We start from the raw sequence: 19,365 nt of genomic DNA, 5'->3' as shown, positions 1-19,365 counted from the left end.
CTCCTTCCCCAGACCACCAGGAAGGACGATTAAAAAGATATTCTATACTTAAGAAGCTTTTGGTCTAGGACGGATGCCTACATTCATCTTCACCCTTCCCAGACTCACCCACGGCAGAATATCCTTTAACCCAGAAACATGAGGTTCCCCAGGAGGCAAAAACTGTAGCAAAGTTTACCCTTCTTAACTCTTCTGCAAGAGTATAATTGGGTAACATCTGTACTGACTTTATAGAAATTCACTGAGGGAGGGCGCCTGAGTGGCTCAGCAGGTTAAGCGTCCAACTCTGGATTTTGGCTCAGGTCATGATCTTACCCTGGTCAGCCAGATATCAGGCTCTGTGCTGACAGTGTGGGGTCTGCTTGGGATTCTCTCTCTCTCCCTCAATCTGCCCCTCCCCCACTCAAGCTCTCGCTCTCTAATAAATAAACTTAAAAAAAATTCGCTGATGGAATAAAAATTGTTTATTTTGCTTTGGGAACAACTGGTTTCCTCCAACAATGCAAGGTTCCTCTGAGGATTTCCTGACTCCCTAATTAGTTAACAGTTTTGAATCCCAATTACCAGTAGGGATCTTTAAAAACTGAGAGATGGTGGGTGGGGTGCCAAGGTCGCTCCTCAGTTGGTTGAGTGTCCGACTTCAGCTCAGGTCATGATCTCACAGCTCATGAGTTCAAGCTCCCACATCAGGCTCTGTGCAGACAGCTAAGAGCGTGAAACCTGCCTTGGATTCTGTGTCTCCCTCTCTCTCTCTGCCCCTCCCCCACTCACACTCTGTTTTTCTCTCAAAAACAAATAAACATTTAAAAATTTAAAAAAAAAACAGAGATGGGAGAGACAGAAGGGAAGGGAGAACTCTCACATGGACTCTGGGATGTGAATTTTAGTCTGTAGATCCTTTCACAGCAAGGCAAGGTTCTCCCTGTTACCACTAGAGGCTCAGTTAGACTCAACTTAATAAAACACTGTTTCTAAGGAATGCCAATTATTCCTCTGGGAAGTAACAAGCCAGCACGATTTTTAACATTTATTTATTCTTGAGAGACTGAGATACAGAGCCTGAATGGGGGAGGATCAAAGAAGGAGACACAGAATCCAAAGCAGGCTCCAGGCTCTGAGCTGTCAGCACAGAGCCTGATGTGGGGCTCAAACCCACAAACCATGAGATCATGACCTAAGCCGAAGTCGGACGCTTAAGCAACTGAGCCACCCAGGTGCCCCAAATCAGCACGACTTTTATTGCAAATTCATTCTCATTACATTACCACACATTGTTTCTTGATTATTAAAGTACATTCTCATTATAAAAATTTTTAGGAAATACTGGAAGGCCAAAGAATAAAAAAAAACAAAACAAAACAAGAAATTATACCTAATCCTTCCTCCCAGGGATAACCAGCTAATACTTTGACACATCTCTTTATAAATATTATAAATATATACACATACATATAAAAGACATGATTCACAAATATCTTATTCTGCATACCATTCTCAACTTGTCCTTCTTTTGGGGCACCTGGGTAGCTCAGTTGGTTAAGTGTCTGACTTCGGCTCAGGACATGATCTCACCATTCGTGAGTTCAAGCCCCGCATCGGGCTCTGTGCTAACAGCTCAGAGCCTGGAGTCTGCTTCAGACTGTGTGTCTCCCCATCCCCTGCTCACCTTCTCTCTCTCTCCCTCTCTCTCTCTCTCTCAAAGGTAAATAAACATAAAAAAATGTTTTTTAAACCTGTCCCTTTTTTGACTAACATATTACTGGAATGTTTCTAGTTGGCACATTTTTTTTTTTATTTTTTAAGTAATCTCTATGCCCAAATGTGGCTCAAACTCATGACCCCAAGATCAAGAGTTACATGTTCTACTGATTGAGCCAGCCCCTAGACTTTTCTTTCTTTACTTTTAAAGAAATCTCTACACCCAACATGGGGCTTGAACCCACAACTCTGAGATTAAGAGTCACATGCTCTACCAACTGAGTCAGCCAGGCACCCTAGTTGGCACAAGTATTAAGTCATGCTGTTTTTCAAGTCTTAAAGTTGAGAAGGCTGGAAGTCATTCCACCTTTTTGAAGGGCCTAAGTAACCCCAATACTTTCTGACAGGCCCACAGATTAAGGTGGGTAATTGCTTAGGACAGAGAAGGCACATTCACAGAAACCTCCAACTTAAACTTTTAAAGGTATTACTGAATCACATTAATAGTTGCAACTGTGTGTTAAAAGCATAACTTTGTTCAATATAAAGACTTAAAATATACAATTTTATATCCCTGTTTTGCTGTTTCTTCACTTTAAAATTTCTTTTAAGTTTATTTTGAGAGAAAGAGAGAGACAGTATAAGCGGGGGAGAGGCAGAGAGAGAAGAGAGAGAATCCCAAGCAGGCTTTGCACTGTCAGTGCAGAGCCCAACACGGGCTCAAATCCACAAACTGTGTGTGAGATCATGACCTGAGCCGATATCAGAAGTCGGATGCTTAACTGACTGAGCCACGCAGGCACCCCGTTTCCCCATTTTTAACCTGTGATTCATTTATATACCTGTGATCTCAAAAATCAAAGCGACCTATTCTCTGGACCTGAGAAAGGCCTTGAGCAGGCCCTGAGCACCCCTCCTTTTCTCAGTTACTAATTAGAGAGGGACTTAAGGAGGGCTCTATCCTAATCATTCTCTATCCCCACCCTTCTTACTTTAGAGCTTCATTAAGCAGTGTTTAGCAGATTGTGACCTTGAGCATTTTTCCTATGTTTATGTCCAGAAATAGCCATGTTCCAAGGAAGAGTTGCTGTATGTACTTATGACTAGGAGCTAGGAATCCTTCTTTTTTTCTTTGTCTTGGACAGGTTGACAGTCTTATGGCCCCTCCCTCCCTCCCCCTCTGATCCTCCACTCCTGCATCCATACTTCCCCTCCCCTCTCAGAAACGATTCTATTTCTGGAGCTCACAAGATGGCCCCCATGCTGCCCTGAGTCACCATTTATCTTTTTATGTACACTGTCTAGTTCTTATGCTTAAGGCCTGTAGTTGCTGTGTTAATTTGTCTATATTATTTTGAATCCAACCAACAAAGTACTATATTCATAGCACTCAAAAAAAATGTTGATAATGTCATACCACTAAATGGATAGCTGAGGGTAGCATAACTTTTTAGAAGAAAACAAGGTAATCTTTATTTTATTTTTTTGAGGTATCTTTATTTTCAATCAAAACTGCTTTTGGTTACCAGGTAGATGCAAACCGATGAGAGGCCATCCTAGAATTGTTGGTAACATTTGAATTCATCTCTCTGAACTTATATTCTTTTCTCTCATATTTATCTCTTCATCTTTCTTTCTCTGTTTCTTATTCTATCACTTTTCTTTTTCCTTTCCTTATTTAGTGACCTGACTTACCAGGCATCTAATAGCAGAAATTTCCTTTAATCTGAATTCCTAGGGAACTTGGACCCATACCTATAGTTAAATTTCAGGTTTCCAAAGCCTTTTTTTCTAACTAAACTTCCTTCATGTGGTACCATGTAGCAATGGGTGAGCCATGGGTTGTAATGCACAAACTTTTACCAGACTTGTGAATTTGCGCCACCCAGTGGCTGAAGTTACTAACTTCATCCTCTGAAAAAAGTGGGCATAAATAAATGTAAAATAAGCAAATGCAAACAAATGTGAAGCCTGTACATATTACTGGCCTAAAGGGGGGAAAAAGCATTCTTAACAGTCACATTCTGTCCTATTTTAAATCTCTTTTCTAAAATTATTATGAAATAGGATGGAGAAGAATATGTTTAGAGGTATAGTGTCATGGTATCCACATAATAAGATGATGCTGAGAAGACTCTCCAAGGATTTATTCAGGTCACTACTTCTCCCTGATGTACCAGAAAAGAAGAGTAACAGTGCAGACTATACTATAAAGTCCTTATTGCTCCCTAGAAGAATCAAACATTCAACAGAAGAGACACTGAATTCATCCCCAGGTTTTCTCCTGCTTGCTTATAACCTTTCCCTTTTTTCATTTGGATTGTTAGTCCTTTTTTTTTTTTAAGATTTTATTTTTAGGTAATCTCTAAACTCAACGTGGGGCTTGAACTCACAACCCTAAGATTGAGTCGCATGCTCTACTGATTAAGCCAGTCAGGCACCCAAGTTAGTCATTTTTATTGAGTTATAGAAGTCTGTATTCTTGGCCATATTTTTGGACACTAATCCTTTGTGAAACATGCTATGATCAAAAGTGTATTTCTAAGATGTTATTCCTCAACATGCAGATTTACACATAAACAAACAACTGTCAGGCTCTGAAGCTCTGGAAATCCCATTTGGCTCCACGAATTTGTTTTGACTTTGCCTTCTATGACTGCATTTAAAAAGCTGTTTGAGGGGCGCCTGGGTGCCTCACTTAAGCATCTGCCTTCGGCTCAGGTCATGATCTTATGGCTCATGAGTTTGAGCCCCATTTGAGGCTCTCTGCTGTCAGCATAGGGCCCAGTTGGGATCCTCTTTCATCTGCCTCGCCCCACCCCTGCCCCACTCAAAAATAAATAAACTTAAATAAAAATAAGTTAAAAAATAAAAAGCTATCTGACACACTTAAAACTCCCACAAAACTGAACATATTTCTTAGAAGGATTTCAAGGACTCCCATCTTGAAGGACTCTGCTTTGCCAACCCATACATGACAAAATAAGGTAGCTGGGTTGTCAGAATGTTCCCACCCTATTCAATTCTTTATGGCTGGAAGAGAAAAAAAGCAGGTCTCACAAAGCTACTACTACCTGTCATTGTCTTATTCTGAAATTAAAACAGCTAAGTAATGCACAGGTTTAATTTCAGAATGATTTATTTAGATATTTTTTTCCTAGACATTTGTAAGGACTCCATAGTGTTGAAAAGAATTGCAACATGCAGCAGCAATAGCTAAACTCTTTGGTCTATTTTCCACTAAAAAGCACAGAGCTCTCCAGGGTAAACCATAAAGTATCTTTGCCCAACATTTTTATTTGCCTAAGCACAGGGAAGATGGACTTTTGACAGAACATAGTCTATGTGCCAGAGTAACATCACATTAGGGAAGCGTGGCCTCCTTTTCTGTGTTGTCACTGTTTACCCTTTCAGCTCCCTTCTTCCCACCTAGATAGGAAATAATTTCCCATATCTATACTTTCAATGAAATCCTTTGTCTCCTACCCACTTATTCTTCCTGGGGGATTAAGGATTAAAAGGATACCTCTTATCCTCTAACTGGAGATAGTAGCAAAAGCTAACATTTCCTCCACATCCATCCTACACCTCCACTACATAAGAATAAAGGCTCTGTCTTCTGCTAAAGTAAGGTTAGGAAAACAAGTAGGTTAAGGAGCACATTGCTGGTCTAAACTACCACAAAAGCCTCTATTTCCCCATGGTTGCTCTCTTGCCTCTCTTTAATCTGCACACGGTTCTCCACCCTGTAGCCAGAATGAGCTTTTCAACATGCAAATTTGATCGTGTTACTCTTCCCCTAAAAACTATCCAGTGACTTCCCACTGCTATCAGGACAAAGCCCAAAATCCTTAACGAGACAGCTAAGGCCCTAAATAGTCTAGCCTGTCTTCCTCTCCGGCCTCATCTCCCAGCATTGTTCCCCATACTCTAGCTTTGGCCACAGTGGCCTGGCTTCCTTCCTGCTTGTCTCAGAGACTATGATGTTCTCTGTGCCTCATACACTGTTTCCACTCCCTTAGCCTCCGCCTTCCCCTTCCTTCACTACTGTTTGCCTATTTAACTCCTACTCATCTCTCAGATATTGGCTTAACAGCCACCTACTTCATAGAGCCCTCCTTGACCTCCCAAACTCCATTAGGTTTATGGTGTAAATTTCCTCCGTGGTATTCATCTGTTTGTAATTGTTTTCCTGTGGCATTTGATGGGAGCCTCTCTCATAGGTGAGCTACACTAAGAACAGGGGACCATGCCTGTTTAACTTACATCATGTCCCTAGTTCTGCAGCTGTGTCAAGATTCTAAAGGAATTTTCTCATATTTTCTGCTTTTAATTTTTATATTTTTATTTAAATATTTAATCCATTTGGAGTTTATCTTGATGTGAGGTACACACTGGCATTTATTTTTTCCAGATGGTTATCCAATTGTCTGCACCATTTATTCAGTAGCATACCTTTATTATATATTAAATTTCTATATTTATTTTGGTATACTTCTATACATTTTATTCTGTTACATCTGTCTTTCCATATGCTTGTATAACTGATACCTTTTTTTCCCAAAGAGAATTTTTTTAACCTTTATCTTTGACTTCTCTGTAATATTTGGCACTGTTGATGAATTCATTTTCTTTGATGTACTTTAGTGCTATATTCCTAGATTACTGAGTAGGTAAATAAACATGTACTTAGGGAACTAACAAGTCAGGGGCAGCAAAATAATAGTAAAGAAGATATAAGCAGAGAGGTCACCAAAGGAAAAAATTAGAACTTTGTTGGACTCTCCTTACACACACTTCATATCTTACAACATTTTTATTTTAAAGATTAAAAAAATTTTTCAAATAAACTCTATTCCCAAAGTGGGGTTCCAACTTACAACCCCAAGATCAAGAATTGCATGCTTGGGGTGCCTGGGTGGTTTAGTCAGTTGAGTGTCTTATTCTCGATTTTAGCACAGGTCACAATCCCAGGGTAATGGGATCAAGCCCCACATCAGGCTCCATGCTAAGCATGGAGCCTGCTTGGGATTCTCTCTCACTCTCCCTCTGCCCCTCTCCCCTGCTCGTGGGCTCTCTTGCTCTCTAAAAATTAAAAATAAAAAATAAAAAAATAAAAGAATCACATGCTCTACCAACTGAGCCAGGCAGGCACCCCAATATTTTTATTTAAAATTAAATGAGAAGCACCATGTTTTCAGTTCTTAGGGCCTACAGGGTCTGAATAATGCTCTGCTGACTACCCCCAACCTCCCATCTTTATTGCCACTTCTCTTACATCTACTGCTCCCTTTCTGGATTGTGGGCTCTTCCTCTGTGTCTTACCTGTTGTCATCCAAATTTCTATTCTTTACCCATAGTTTCTCTTTTTTCTATTCAATGAACTCAGGCAATCTCATCCTCTCCTGTGGCTTCAAAATTTCCAGCAATTTGTGCTAACTCCCTAATCTGTGTATCTGACCCAGACTTCTCCTTTAGCTTTTGAATCTGCCTAGTGAAGGTCACCTGTACATCCTACAGACACCTCAAACTCAACATATCCAGAACAAAGCCTGCCCTTTCCCCTTCAGGTCTGCTCTTTGCCTGATGGTCCCTTTCTTGGTAAACAGCACCATCATCCATCTAGTCAACCATGCTGGACATTTGAAAATTATCTTTAATTCTATTACTTCTCACTTTTCTCCCCTAATCCATTAATTGCTTCTTAAACACTTTAAGTCGATTCCATTTCTTCTTCTTCATCTCCATTCTAATGGAGCTAGTTCAAGCCCTCATAATCCCTTACTTGGACTGCTAAAACCCCTGGCCTTTCATTTTGTTACTTTTCAGTCCACATCACTGCCAGAGAGATTCAGGTCTAAAACCAAGATGAGTGATAATGTTATTTTCCAATTCAAAATGCTTCACTGGCTTTCCGTGGCCTCTGAGTAAAGTACAAAGCCCACTACAGTCTGACCTCTGTCTACCCATATAACATCAAGTACAGTGGCCCTCCTTCTTGCTCTCTGTACTCCAGTCATATAGACCAAACTGGCCACCCTATTTCATGCTGTGGCCTTTGAATAATTCCTTCTACTTGGAATTTCCTTCCCACTCTTCTCCAAGACTTAACTCACCACTTCCCAGAGACTTACACCTTAATTCTCCCTATAATTGGTGAGTCCCTCCTTGGAGCCCTTAGTGTACCTAGCACATCTCTGTTACAGCATGTATTATGTTGCGATTATTTTTATGTATATCTGTCTCCCCAACTGGACAATGAGCATCTTTTTGAGAGCAGAGACCATTTTATTAGTCCTGGCGCAGTCCTTGGCCTAGAATAGGGCTAAATAATATTTACAAAGTAGAGAAATGAACACATAAGAATGTTCTAGAAGTTTCAAATAAAAAAATATGTTCTGTAGGTTGACTTGTAGAAGACTAGCAGACTGTCAGAAGGCCTCTCAGGCTGCTTTATAGGCTTAGAAACCCAACTTTTCCACACACAGAGAATGGTCCCAATATTTAGCAGCAGGTTTACCCTAACCAAGCTCATATGTAAATTTATCAATTACAACTAGCAATATGATTGTCATATGTACAAAAATACTATCCTCTGTATAACTGGCATATCCTGAACCTGAAGGTAAGCCTGTATGGGAAGCTGCATTTATTCATGTATAATTGTTTGCACTCTCAATGGAAGAGAAAAAAATCTTATTGAGTGGCAGAAAAAAAATCTTACTGTTTTTATATACTGTATATATATATATATACATACATATATATATATATATATGTTTTAATATATAAACAGGTGTCTATCGGGCAGATCTGTAGTATTAGAACTTCGTTAGGGGAAGAAGCAATTAGGGAAAAAAGTGTTAAGAAGGCTCTTTCTGGCTGAAAATAATGATAAAAATCTTGAGAAACACTAGTTTAGCCCCTATACTAATTCTTTCTTAAGGAATCAGAACTAGCGGGTTAAGTTCTAAAATTCAAATATTCGTTGGCATTAGACTGGTATAGTATCTCTACAATATAGCAGCCTGTAACAGGGTGATTATGCATAAAATTCATTGGCCAAGACTCTTTTCCTTGAATGGACACTCAGAAAGTCAGCCTCCATAGGCTTCAACTCTTCCATTACTAACTAACCCCTCCCTCCTTCAGGCGATTCATTCTCCCTTTGGATATGCTATATGTACTCGGTATTTCTCAGGAGCCAGTCCACTTGTTAAAAATCTTTACATATCTTGGTTGGGATCCATCACCTTACCTTCTGAGGTGGTAAAAAGTAGTGCTTACAAGTTGGAGGTAGAAGTTTGAATCTCTACTATGCTGCCTGCTTCCACTCTCTGAGCATCAGTTTCTGCATCAGTAAAATGGGAGTAACAACACCTCTCTTAATGGGCTTTTAAGAACTAAAATGAGAAAATATATACAGAAAGACTTGAGCAGTAGCTATTTTTAGTACCAAATTGGGAGGAGAACCTCGCTGTTTCATTTTGAAAGTGTGTTTGTGTGTGTGTGTGTGTGTGTGTGTGTGTGTGTGTGCGCGCGTGTGCATGATTAAACAGTAGAGTTAGGGAAAACTATTGTCTTTGGCATGATTATAGATTCTAGAAAATTAATAAAGTGAGGAGACAAACACTAAAAAATGTGTTTTGCTATGTAAAAACAACCAATTAGTCATTTATGGAAACAGCTTAACATTTAAGGCCTAATTATCACGCAGCACAATAACAAATACATGTATCATTAAATACACATCAGATTAACCTCATTGTAAATTTTACTTGATTATAATAGTAAAGTACTCATTCTGTACTCTAAGGAAGATTCTTATAGTTAATTGCTCATAATGCATAAGTCTGTTCACTATTTACATTAAGTAATGGGACATAGCTCAAGTTTGTTCTGCGTTAGAGGTAAAGCTGGATTATCCATTCTTGATTGCAACTATGTATTGGTTCTGTGACCTGTGAGATAATTTACACCCTCTTTATTGTAAACAGTAAGGTGCTAAAGAAGCAAGCAGCAAATGAAATTCTATTTAATTGTTTGGTGCTCTGGAAACCTATAGGTTTCTAGTAGGTAGATATGATTCAAATAATGAAAAAATTCTAATGTTGAGCACTGGCCAACCTAGCCTAGTTCAACTTCTAAACAAGCCCCACGGTCATCCTATAGAGCACTTCTAGAATTAGAATTACAATTATAATTTATTTGACTCCCACCATGAACTAGGTATTTTACTTTTAGATTTTTAATTTTTATTTATTTGGTAAACATAGAGCTATTCATTTTATTGTTTGGTAATATTTTCATTTTTAAGTCATTTTGACAGCAGTATGTTTAAAAAACTAAAGCACATATTTCACGAAAAAAATGAATGCATTTTTGTTATTCAGTATTGTTGACATTCCATGTTTAACTTAAAATGTTTGTGAACATTTACCATCCATCCACCAATGGCACCAAAGTGATAACACTGATAATATAGATAGCAGAGAACACAAATCTGCTTAAGAAGCTTCCCCATTTCAGAACTTATTATTTTAGGATGGTGACCAAAGACAATGACTTAACACTTGTATCTACAAAGGTCAATTTGCCTATCACTTTAGTGACATGACTTTTCTTTTAGATTAAATAACTCTTCTTCATGAATACTACTTTTGTTTGTTATGACTTCATATTTTCTTGTGTATGTACATAGAATGAACTGATAGCTATTAATGCATTAGCAAAAAGGCATTTGCTCAGTGATGTCACTTTTATGTCAATATCGTCACTTCCTCGAAATAGGAACCAGTGAATTTTAACACTGATTCCATTTTTTCATCCAATTCATGAGAGAAAAGAAAGCTTTCACAAGTTAATTCTCTCAAAAGTGACATTACTGGAAGACATATCAGTTGATTCAGTAGTTAAAATGAAGTTAAAATGATTTGGTTTGTGCTGATAACATAAATACAGATTTTGGTACTTCAGAGCATCATAGTTAAAAAAATGTTCTTTTTTTTGGCTTCTAAAATCCAACAGATTTTTATTTTTAATTATTTTATTTTATTTTTTTAATTTACATCCAAATTAGTTAGTATATAGTGCAACAACAATTTCAGGAGTAGATTCCTTAATGCCCCTTACCCATTTAGCCCATCCCCCCCTCCCACAACCCCTCCAGTAACCCTCTGTTCTCCATATTTAAGAGTCTCTTATGTGTTGTCCCCCTCCCTGTTTTTATATTATTTTTGTTTCCCTTCCCTTATGTTCATCTGTTTTGTCTCTTAAAGTCCTCATATGAGTGAAGTCATATGATTTTTGTCTTTCTTTAACTAATTTCACTTAGCATAATACCCTCCAGTTATGTCCACGTAGTTGCAAATGGCAAGATTTCATTCTTTTTGATTGCTGAGTAATACTCCATTGTGTGTGTGTGTGTGTGTGTGTATATATATATATACACACATACATCTTCTTTATCCATTCATCCATTGATGGATGAATTTGGGCCCACAGACATTTGTGCTCTTTCCATACTTTAGCTATTGTTGACAGTGCTGCTATAAACATTGGGGTGCATGTGCCCCTTCGAAACAGCACACCTGTATCCCCTGGATAAATGCCTAGTAGTGCAATTGCTGGGTCATAAGGTAGTTCTATTTTTAGTTTTTTGAGGAATCTCCATACTGTTTTCCAGAGTGGCTGCACCATCTTGCATTCCCATTTATTTTTTTATTTTTAAGTAATCTCTACACCCAACATGAGGCTTGAACTCATAACCTTGGGATCAAGAGTTGCACACTCTACCAACTGAGCCAGCCCCTGAACTAGGTATTTTATACATATAGCCATATTCTTACAAAACTCTTATGGATTAGGTACTGTAATTTTCATTTTATACGTGAGAAAAAAAAGCACATAAAGATAACAGCTTGCTTAAATACTTGAAGGTGGTAAAGGGTAGTAGTTAAATTTGGTAGTTAAAATTTTTCTGATAAACAGAAGTCACTCAGCACCAATATATTCCTAGTTCACCTTTTTGGATTCTACCCGAAGCCTGGTGACTAATGAGACAGATACTTTGCACTTTGTATAGATCAAAAAGAAGTCAGTGTGATGAGGAAGAGGCAGAAGAGGTGGGAAGCAAAAGCCCAGATTCATGAACACTTTGCTTAATGGCCATGGCATTATGAAAATCCTGATTATCTGCTAACTCTTCAATTTTAAGTTACATTTGGACTGTTTATTAGTTACATTTGGCCAGGTCTGGTTTTCATTCTGGCTGTGCTACCCACTGACTAAATGACTTTGGGCAAGCATTTTTTGTTTTGTTCTGTTTTGTTTTACTTTTCTGAGCCTTATTTTTCCTTATCTGTAAAGTAGGATGCAGTAGGCCCCTGTAGGAAAAATTTTTTTCCTTCTTGTTCATCTCTGAGATCTTTAGGACCCTCTTACTTATGCAGAAGCATCCTGACAGGCCACCATGTGGAGAAAGGGCTACACAGACCTTACATTTCTATAAAGATTAGCAGAAGTGCTTCAACCTTTCCTCTACAGGCTGGTCATAATTGGGGTGGATCAAGTTATAAATTTTTTTTTAACGTTTTTATTTATTTTTGAGACAGAGAGAGCCAGAGCATGAACAGGGGAGGGGCAGAGAGAGAGGGAGACACAGAATCGGAAGCAGGCTCCAGGCTCTGAGCCATCAGCCCAGAGCCCGACGCGGGGCTCGAACTCACAGACCGGGAGATCATGACCTGAGCTGAAGTCGGATGCTTAACCGACTGAGCCACCCAGGCGCCCCTTATTTTTCTTTTTTTTTTTTTATAAAAAAATTTTTTTAACGTTTTTATTTATTTTTGAGACAGAGACAGAGCATGAACGGGGGAGGGGCAGAGAGAGAAGGAGACACAGAATCGGACGCAGGCTCCAGGCTCTGAGCCATCAGCCCATAGCCCGGGGGTGGATCAAGTTAAATAAGCAGTCTAGGAACCTTCTGGAAAGAAAATAATTGATCCCTTAACTCCTTTGACTAGGGTGGTCACAAAAAGAGAAAGATAAGGAGGGAGGAGTAAGGACGGGCAGGAAGGAGGAAAGCAATGCTGCTGAATGCAAGAAGCAGCAGCAGAGGCTGAGGAGGCTGGAACCAGTTCTGAGCTGGGCCACAGAGGAGTCTGTGCTTCTGTGAAAGTAACTCAGCATGTGAACTCAAAGAGCTGAGAGCTAAGAACTGTAATCTTTGAGGTTCATGCCTTCTGTGGGGTGAAACCCTCTCTACTAAGTATGTCATGGAAGATTCCTTGCCTTGAAGAGCCCTGTAACTGGCAAAGGACTTTGCCCCAGGACCTAAATCTCTGGCTAACTTACATTTACTGGGTATACCTTAGAGTTTAAAGGGTAGGAAGTTGAAACCCACAAGAAGGCATAGACTTTTAGATTTTCTGTTTTTATCTACTTGTATACCAAACTTCAAAGAACCACCTCAGTTAACAGGAAAAATAAGTATTAGATGAGATAAAGTTCATAAAGACTTTCAGCACTCAGAACAAGTGAGTAACTAGAAATGGTAGAGAATCATTTCCATACAGAGGGAAGCTTAGAACCTGCACTTGATTTTAATTACACCAGCTTAACAGTTGAAGAGGAGCTGCTGAGATATTGTGGACTTGGTCAATGGCACCTACATCATAGACAGACCCTGGCAGTAGGATACAATTTTCCCTCTTGGATTTCAAGTTCCAAAGCCAACCTCCTCCATTAAGGATGGAAGGGCTTCAGGGCACTTGGGTGGCTCAGTCAGTTGAGCGTCTGACTTTGGTTCAGGTCATGATCTCACAGTTTGTGAGTTGAAGCCCCGTGCTGGGCTCTGTGCTGACAGCTCAGAGCCTGGAGCCTGCCTCAGATTCTGTGTCTCCCTCTCTCTCTGCCCCTCTCCTGCTCATGCCCTGTCTTTCTCTCAAAAATAAATAAACGTTAAAAAAAATTTAAGAATGGAAGGGCTTCGAAGATGTGATATCGCTCTGTCCTAAAGTTCAACCTTCAAAAATATTACTCCAACATAAACTGATCTTGGATATTATTAATGTAAATTTCTGTCTTATGAAGTTTTTTTCAGGTTCCTTTACAGACATATTTAGTGAGGGAGGAAAAGGCTGTAACCAGTTGAATACAAGGTGCTCTAGAAACATGTTCAGAAGGCTACCCTATGGGGCACCTGGGTGACTCAGTTGGCTAAGTATCTGACTTTGGCTCAGATCATGATCTCACAGTTTATGAGTTCAAGCCCCGAGTCAGGCTCTAGGCTGACAGCTCAGAACCTGGAGCCTGCCTCAGAATCTGTGTCTCCCTCTCTCTCTCTGCCCCTCTCTCACTCATGGTGTGTCTCTCAAAATAAATAAAAACATTTTAAAAAGTAAAAGAAGAAGAAGGAGGAGGAGGAGGAGGAGGAGGAGAAGGCGGCTACTTAACCCAGAGTTTGGGGGCAGGGAGGGGGGTCAGGAATGATGTTCCTGAGGAAGCGATGTCTAGGTTGAAGCCTGGAAGTATCAGAGTGCATACGGAGGGAGAAATGGAGGTATTTCTGTTGGGCTGGGATATGAAGAATAGGATGGGGTGGTGCTGACAAAGAAATAGGAAGATTCTAGACCCTGAAGGTCTTTCTACAAACAGTGGCCATATAACTTATTGTACAAACTGAGATGCTTCTGAGAGTGAAATGGGACAATATTACTAATTATAAGAGGCCAAGAACAAATCAGAACTGACCTGAGCAAATTGGGACTTACGGTCACCCCCTTTTTTTTTTTAACTTTTATTTTGTGTGTGTGTGTGTGTGTGTGTGTGTGAGAGAGAGACAGAGAGACAGAGAGACAGAGAGAGAGAGACAGAGAGAGAGAGAGAGAGACAGAGAGAGAGAGAGCGCGCGCGCGCTGGGGAGAGGCAGAGGGAGAGAGAAGAGAATCTTAAGCAGACTCAACACTCAGCGAGGCAGGGCTCGATCCGATGACCCTGGGATCATGACCTGAGCAAAAATCAAGAGTCCCATGCTCAACCAACCGAGCCACCCTAGCATCGCAGGTCACCTCACTTTTAAGTCATGTTCAGGTGCTTGGACCTGCAGTGAAAGCAGGTCTCTTCTCTTATATATAAAGGCACTGAAGTTACAAAGAAGAAAAGACAGTGTCTGTCCTCAAGCTCTGTCTAAAGAAGACACACATGTAAAGAAATAATTTTAATACGGTTATACAACTTTAGTTCTAGCCTCTTCTCTGAGCTCTAAATTTACATATATCATTTCCACTGAGATTGCAAAACACAAATCCAAAACAGAACTTTTAATTTTTCTTCCCACAGCTGGTCTTTCACTTCCCTTCAGCTGGTCTTAAAATTGATGCCACTATCCACTACATTGCTGAAGGCAAAACCCCAGAAAAGCATTGCCTTAATCAGTGTTATCCTTCTCTCACTGTGCATTTTAAAAATTCCTCCACATCTTTCTTAAGCACAATAACTAAATTGGGACTTGGAATTCTAATGAGACCCTAACATCAATTGAAGCAGAGGATGATTTTCAGGTGTTTGAATGCTATGTTTTTAACAAATAGATCCCAGGATTATGTGGGGGATTGTTTTTTCCACAATAGTACAACATTGATGACTCATATTCGACAATCATGACGTCCAGATCTGGATATATGCCCAAGCCAGTCTCAAAAACCTTCAGTTTAGGCGAGAAAGACATGAAGATAAGGCCTGAAGTGACTGACCCTATCTCATCTTTGTAAAGATTCGAGTGGTTGCAGAGGTGTAAAGGCATAGGTGAAACACCAATGTTGATAAACCATCTGTTGAACGATTGCTGTGTAAAAGGAAAATTTATGTTTTAAAGAGTAATTTTAAAGTTTCTACCATCTATTCTCCACACAGCTGCCAGAGTGATCCTTTCAAAACAAATCTGATTACCTCCCACACCACACATCATGGAGTCTTTCATGAGCCATCTCTGCAAAGAAACTGCTCTAAAATAAATAAAATCCAAATCCACACTCCTTGGCAAAATAAGTTTTCCGAATGGTTAAACCCTAAATAAAAGTTTCCTTCAGTCAAAAAAAAAAAAAAATCCGATTACTCTTTTGCTCTTAACCCTTCCACGATACTCTACCACATCCTTCCAAAATCCAAAGTCCAACCATGGCTTACGAGATGATGCATGATCTGGTTTCTGCCTTTTCCCAACTTATTTCCCTAATTTGCTGTGCTGCAGCCACATCGGTCTCCTTGCTTCTTCTCCAACAAGTCAAGCAAGTCCCTATCTCAGAGCCACTGCAATTTGCGGCTTCTCTTCTAGAATAGTTTCCCTCTGGAAACCCACGTGCTGCCTTCCTTGTTTAATGATTAGGTTTCTGCTTATGTGCTCTTTCAATTAAGAGGCCTTCCTTGTCTACCTCATCTCAAAGGCCATGCCCACATCATTCTTATCCCTTCATTCTGATTTATTTTTCCTCATAAACTTGACACATTACTGGACATTATCTATTATCTAGTAATATCTGTACTGTTTTGTCAATCTCTCCCACTATTATATGAGGCAGAGACTGTTTTGTTCACTGCTGAATTCTCAGCACCTATAACAGTGTCTGCTCATTAAACATTTGTTGAATAAACGACTGAATAGATTTTCTGATTTACATCAAATGTAAAACTACATTATAATGTATCTACTGGCATGATGCATAGGAAAATGTCTGGAAGACCATAACCAAAATGTTAACTGCTTATTTAACACCAGTAGAAGCTGGTTTTCACATTATTTTCGCTTGTGTGAATTTTCTGATTATTTTTCAGATGAATTTGTAGTATTCATATACTGAAAGATGAATAAAGAGGCTACACCGGCAGAAAATGCAAATGAATTCAAACAGAGGTTGGGCATTTTTTGAAACAGACTTCTAAACAGATGTAACCGCATAACGGTGAAATTAACCACGGCTTGAATCCCCTTCCCAACACTTCCTAGCCCCGTGATCCCAAGTTATTTATAAGCCAGTCTCCACGTCTTCACCTGGAAAATGGGGATAATAATAGTGCCTACCTCACAAGGTTGAAGATTAAAATGACACCATGGATGTAAGCGCCTTTGTACAATGCCTGGCATGCAATAAACACTCGACAAATGGTAGCTATTATAATAATTAGTAGTAGTAAAAAGATGTTGGGACGTACCTAGCCCTCAAGATTGACATCAGAGTGGACCACCACATCCTCTCATCATTGCGCCTCTATCTGGGCCCCTAAAGCCCAAAGAGGGGATGGTTCTTTCCAAAGAAGAGAATTTCGACGTTCCAGAAGCATCTGAATAAAACGTACCCTGTTTACCCTTACACCATTCAGTCAGTCTGGTTAATCCACGAGCAGCACTGCAAAACCCGACTGGCCCCAGTTTCCTTCGCTGCAACAGGAGCGGGGGGTGGGAATGTTAGAAACACAAAAGCAGGACGGTACCGGCCCGCTCCACCTCACCGCACTCTGGCGCGGATCGAACGGCGCCACGCACCGGTAAGCCTCTGGCGACCCGCAACGCGCCACACGCAAAAGTGACTCCGCCCGGACTCAAGTCAGGCAAGCTACTCAGTCAGCCCTACCCCTCTCCGGGCCTCTGCCAGAGGACCGCGGCGGGCGCGCGGCGAAGCCTGGGCGCGGGCCGAGGGGGCGGAGGGGGCGGCGGGGGCGGCGGCGGCGACGGCGACGGCGACGGCGACGGCGGGGCCGCGAAGGCAGGGGAAGGGCGGCGGCGGCGGCGGCGGCGGCGGCGGCGGCGGCGGCGGCGGCGGCGGCGGCGGCGGCGGCGGCGGCGGCGGCGGCGGCGCGCTCGCGCCTGTGCCGCTCGGGAACGAGCACGCACGCCCGGGGGCGCGCGCGGCAGGCGGCACCGCGGCGCGGAAGAAAGGGACGCGACGAGGTGAGGCACGAGGCGCTGTGGGGTGGGTGGCGACGGGGCGCTAGCTCTCTGGCGGCCGAGGGGGTGACGGGGGCCGCGAGTTGCGGCGGGGGAGGGGTCGGGCGTTGAGCCCTGGGGGCTTGCGGGACAAGGCGGGTGGATGGTGAGGGGAGGTGTGGGGCTACGCCGCGCTTGGGGGAGGGCGGCGCGGGCCCGGCCTGACCCCTCGGCCCCGCCTGGCGGCGAGTCTGGCGCGCCCCGCCCCCTGGGCGGCCCTGGGCAGCAGTGAGCGGCTTAGAGCTTCGGGATTCCTGTCTGTACAGTGGCGCGCCTAATTACGCTAGCAACAGCAGCTCTGGGCCGTGCACCTGACCGACGTTACTTTTCCAGTCTGCAAGTAGGCCTCGCACACTAGGTAGGAGCTGAGGCCGACTGAGGCTCAGGTGAAATGACTTGCCCAAGATCACACAGTTCAATAAGGAACGAAGCGAGGAACTCATCCTTGTTTGCAAAATTCCAAAGATTGCACCAATCCAAAGATTGCACACAGAACGCCGTTCTTCACAGTGCCTGCCTTCCTTCTCCCAGTGACTTTGAATTTGGCAGATGTTAATCTGGAGCCACCACCCATCCTTTCATGGATGTTAGTGTCAGAAATATCTCTTGTGAGAAGAAAGGAGGGGAAAAAAGAAAATTACGCTTATTGCGATATTGGGATTGTGATGTGGAGTGTTTATACATCCTTTATTTGATCATTTCTGTTAACCTCTGTTGAAATGTCCCTTTTGTTCACAATCTTTAAGACATTGTGCAGGTAGTAGTCTCAGAGCTTCCTTCTTTAAAAAAGCAGCATGCCTGAGAAGGTTGGGAGGATTCAAAGATAATCCACATACAGTGGTACAACGGTACCAGGCACATAAGAAAAGTTCAGTAAATGTTGGCCATTATTTTATTACTGAGTACATAATACCTCTTGCTAAAGCCATTTTTCTTCAGAGACTAACTCCCTGGGACTAGAGCAGGCAGAGAACCATCCTATCCCAGCCCATTTCAGAAAAGACAAGTTGTTGCTAGCCAATGCTATCTGAATGTCATATGACTTAATGATTAATTATACCTTAAGCTCAGAATACCATGTTAAAGAAGTCACTCCAAGAGAACTGCAGATGAACGTTTAGTTAAAACTAACATTTGTCCATTACATTTTCTTTATTGAGTTCTTTCTCTGTGTTTGCACTTCAAAGCATGCAGATGTGTATTGGATAGTAGTCCCTGCTTTCATTTAGTCTAGAAATGGAAAAAATATGCATCCAGAAGTAATCCTCACAAAGTAGAATGAAAAATGTCAGAAAGGAGATAGCTAAGGAGCTATGTGACTATAGAAGAAAGGTGGATATTTTCTTGGCTTAGTGTGAAATGTGATTTCATTTCTACCTTCAAGAAAATACTTTGTACATTGTACAAACATTAAGTACTTGTTCAAAGAGTAACTAAGTGAACAAATGTATGTTGTAATAGACAGGGTTCCTTGGTTTCTACTAAAAGAAACTCATTCATATTAAACTATTATTAGAAAGGTAGAGAAATGAGAAGAAAAACTAAACAGTTGGGCCACCCTTGGGGATGGGGATCTCAACAGCCAGAGCTCATGGACCAAATTCTTTGATTAGTGAATTACTGGGCTCCAACTGCCTTCTTCCTTACAGGTCTTACTGAAGATTCAGATTTCCATAAGATAGCTG

At 41.2% G+C, this 19,365-nt stretch overlaps 2 protein-coding genes across 7 annotated transcripts in view; one reads left to right on the top strand and one right to left on the bottom strand.

Annotated features, from left to right (window-relative positions):
- ACACA (acetyl-CoA carboxylase alpha) overlaps positions 1-17,404 on the bottom strand; it is a 281,044-nt gene extending 263,640 nt beyond the window's left edge. For 2 of the 3 annotated variants that reach the window (XM_047831855.1, XM_047831859.1), the window contains exon 1: positions 16,909-17,404. In XM_047831855.1, coding sequence (XP_047687811.1) covers positions 16,909-16,946 — 38 coding nt within the window. In that variant the 5' untranslated portion in view covers positions 16,947-17,404. The remainder of the gene's footprint in view (positions 1-16,908) is intronic. The other variant, XM_047831864.1, reaches the window with a different exon arrangement.
- Positions 17,405-17,541: 137 nt separating this feature from the next.
- Positions 17,542-19,365, top strand: part of TADA2A (transcriptional adaptor 2A) — a 52,888-nt gene continuing 51,064 nt past the window's right edge. For 2 of the 4 annotated variants that reach the window (XM_047833618.1, XM_047833616.1), the window contains exon 1: positions 17,542-17,644. The gene's annotated coding sequence lies outside the window, so the exon portion shown is untranslated. Of the gene's footprint in view, positions 17,645-18,047; positions 18,067-19,365 lie in introns of those variants that run through there. The other 2 variants (XM_047833617.1, XM_047833619.1) reach the window with 1 other exon arrangement.

This window comes from Prionailurus viverrinus, chromosome E1 (assembly GCF_022837055.1).
Source record: "Prionailurus viverrinus isolate Anna chromosome E1, UM_Priviv_1.0, whole genome shotgun sequence".
Lineage (NCBI taxonomy): Eukaryota > Metazoa > Chordata > Mammalia > Carnivora > Felidae > Prionailurus > Prionailurus viverrinus.
The sequence above is the reverse complement of the archived record's forward strand: the minus strand, read 5'-3'. Positions and strand labels throughout refer to the sequence as shown.